This window comes from Galeopterus variegatus, unplaced genomic scaffold (assembly GCF_000696425.1).
Source record: "Galeopterus variegatus unplaced genomic scaffold, G_variegatus-3.0.2 Scaffold1513, whole genome shotgun sequence".
NCBI classification, from domain to species: domain Eukaryota; kingdom Metazoa; phylum Chordata; class Mammalia; order Dermoptera; family Cynocephalidae; genus Galeopterus; species Galeopterus variegatus.
Window position 1 is genome coordinate 33,310 of NW_007727624.1, and position 3,335 is coordinate 36,644.

The window sequence follows — 3,335 nt, forward strand, 5'->3', positions numbered from 1 at the left end:
GCAATCTTTTAATGGCAATAAAGCTACAATCACCCATCTGTGCAGGCTAACACCTTGACTCCAAACTTTTATCTGCAATGTGTACGTGAGCAGTTTCTCACTGCACAATTATTAAAATGTACTTTTCCTGTTAGGAACCAGCAACTTATTTTTTGTGTTTATTTTTTCTTTTGAAGAAAGAACTATTTCTTCTCTGATATCTGGCTCATTTCTATCACTTATCAAAAACTAAAGGGTGAGGGAGAAAAGTGTGATGGATTAAAAAATTTACTTTTTAAGGAAAGATAAAATTCATTTTCACAAATTTACAAGTGTTGCTGGTGCAGGATTGATTCTACTAAGCAATTAGCCTGGGAATCAAATGCAAGTTCCTCTTTCTTATCTCAGGAATCAGCATTATTTTAGAAATATGGGTTTATGTGTTTTTTTTTTAATCAAGCAATAGTCTGTTTCAACCAAATGATTTTGATTTGGAAGTTAGAAGTCAACATAAATTATGTTGCGCACAAACCCCAAGGCATCTCCTTTTCATTCTAGCCCATTTCTGCAAAAGGAAGAGAGTTTCTCTCTAAAGAGCCACTAAAGAGTGGCAGGAAGTTAGTGAGAGTCAATGTTCTATGAAGCGGGCATCAGGCACACACACACATGGCGCACAGGGGGTTTACAGCAGGTCCACTCGGCGGTAATACAGGAGGTAGGCTGTGCGTTCAGCAGTTGGCTTCACCACCTGGTACTGGTTAATCACCTTGACTGTCTGGTCATCGATGCGCAGCCAGCCATTCAGACCAATCTGGAAGACATCTGTAGTGTAATGACCACCCTTCGCACTGTTGCCGTGATGGTAGACCACTGCAAATAGCCTATAGGTTCTGTGGCATTTAAAATTCTTATTTTTAACCCCTGGAGAAAGCAGTTCTTTACTAATTTCCAAGTCCGCAGGATATTCAATATTTTTGATAAGCTTCTGACATCCACCAGTCTTCTCGTAAACAAATTGTTTCAGGTGTAGCACGAGAACAGGAGGGAGTTTTTCCAGAGTCACTCTTCGACTTATCTCAACCTCTTGTTTGGTTTTTGTGGTATAACCTTGGGCAGATTCTCTTGCCACCAAGCTTTCCAATGCATCCTGGACTGTACGTATCTTGTCAGACTGGATATCCAACTGCAATGTGAAAAATGGCTGCAAAGTGGCAGATTCTATTGAACTCTGCTGGTAAACCACAGACCCGATGTGTCCACCAAAAATGCCGGTGATTGGAGTCTGAACGAAATCTGCCTGGCGGGTGACCGAGGTTTTATTCCTGGGACCCACTTGCTCCCATTCATCCTCACTCCCTTCGCCCTGTTCTTCCTGCTCTTCTTCATTCACCGAGTGGCTTTTGGGCCCATTGGAAATCCTAAATTTTTCATTATTTGGTGAGAGAAGCTTTTTTAGGTTTAACATTTCCTCATGAAGTCCATTTAAAATGAAGCCTAAGTACTCCTCAGCATCTTCTTGTCGACGCTTTTCAGACAGGCTCGACTTGATAACTGTCAGGAGTCTATAAATATATGTGGGTTCAAAGGCAGCTCCAGGGCGAATATTCCTCACGATTTTATCCCCAAGAGCTTGTCGGGGTTTTGGAGGTACTGGCATATTAGTAAACTCATTCATTAGCCGAACAAAGCTGTCTATCATGGGTGTTGATGTACAAGGCCTTTGCACCTTCGAATACAGAGGAATGAACTTCATCAGGTGATACATCGGAGGGCAAGCAACCAGTGCCTGCAATGTAGCATTAATATAGCACCAGTTTCCTTTATTAATCAGACCACGGGGTTGCAACGACACTGGTTTATGTATTANTGGCCCCCTGCAATGAATACACTCTTAAAGTTATATTAAAGAAACCACCTGGCTTTTACAAATAGATATGAAGCCCAAATAATGATGGTTAGTTGGCCTATCAATAATCTTCTCATTTTAAGAGAACTCCAGAACACCAAGATTATTCAAACTAATGTGTTTTGTATAAGGAATAAAAGGCTCTTTCCCCCCACTAAGTATTGCTTGCTGTCATCCTACTACCATCATAAGAATGTGCTTTATTTTTGATAGAATTCTGCTCATTCATAAAAGGGTATGTATGCCATTTTGTAGCTTACTAATGCATCCTGGTAATGAATGCTGTCAGGTGTTCCACAATGTTAAATCAGAAAATATTATATAAAGCCTAAATGAGGTGGCTTATCTTAACTTGGCTAATAGGGCAAGAATCTGAAGAGCTGGCTACCAAACTTCTTGGTAGAACCAAACCAGAAGAAACAGTTTTTGCTTCTTAGATATGTATAAACATACACATATATAGATGCACATGTATAAACATGTGCAGCTTCTTTTATTTCTCTGTGTTTTTATTATGAATTGGTCCCACTTTAGAGACATAGCACTTTATAAAAAAATGTTAACTTTGGGATGAACTCATAATTCTTCTTTTCCTATCAAGAGCTGACCTTGTTATCCTAAAACTCTGAATAAAATCTATTTACTCAATCCAAAATAGGCATTAAAAAGGAAAAATCCTCTGTCATTCACAAAATGCTTTCTTATATCTTAAGAAATATAAAAAAGAAACAGTACAAAGTGAGTACAAAACATACCAAAGATATGTCAGCTGTAACACAGGACAAGTCCACTACACATTCACAAAGTGGAGCAGAACTACTTGATCAAAAGGCAAGAAATGGAAATGTAATTTGTCAACAGAAAACAACAAGGAACAGACATGGATTTTCCACTTGACATAAAGGTATGACACCCACCTCCTCCCATTTTCTGTATTGTTTTACTTGTAGATAACATGTAAGACACTGACACTGACATTCTTCAGAAATTCCTATTAATGCAGTTAACCTACTACTGCTGTGGGTAACAATCTATCACCTCAGTTTATTAACCTGGATTGTCTTACTAAATTTTTTATTCAACAGTCGATGAGATTTTCTCCCATTTTCGCTTTTGACTTGTATCTTTTTAACTATACCTGCAATCTTTATGGCTACAGGATCCTCTGAAACTGGAACAAGCCCTTCTTTGACTTCAACCTGCTTTTCAGAGGCCAGGGGAGATGTGGCAGGAGGGGAATACTTAGTTTCCACATATGCCACAGGCGAGGAGGAAGAGGGCTTAGAATCATGAAACAGACTGGCCCAGGACTTGGGCTGGCTGACGGGAACGGCGCCTGCCACAGAGACCGCACTATCGGTGGGAGGTGAAGTGCTCTCGGGTTTAGCTGAATATAAGTCTACGCTTTCCACGTTGTGCAACTCCACCCCATTGGCCGCTGTGCCCTCAC

General features: G+C 40.1%; 1 protein-coding gene across 1 annotated transcript in view; it reads right to left on the reverse strand.

Moving 5' to 3' along the window:
* Positions 1 to 625: 625 nt before the first annotated feature.
* The window catches only part of LOC103594239 (ubiquitin carboxyl-terminal hydrolase 10-like), a 43,310-nt gene continuing 40,600 nt past the window's right edge, over positions 626 to 3,335 (reverse strand). Inside the window, exons 5-6 of the mRNA XM_008577446.1 lie at positions 3,024 to 3,221; positions 626 to 1,797 (exon numbers count right to left, since the gene is read on the reverse strand). Of these exons, the coding sequence (XP_008575668.1) occupies positions 662 to 1,797; positions 3,024 to 3,221 (1,334 nt within the window). The 3' untranslated portion in view covers positions 626 to 661. The remainder of the gene's footprint in view (positions 1,798 to 3,023; positions 3,222 to 3,335) is intronic.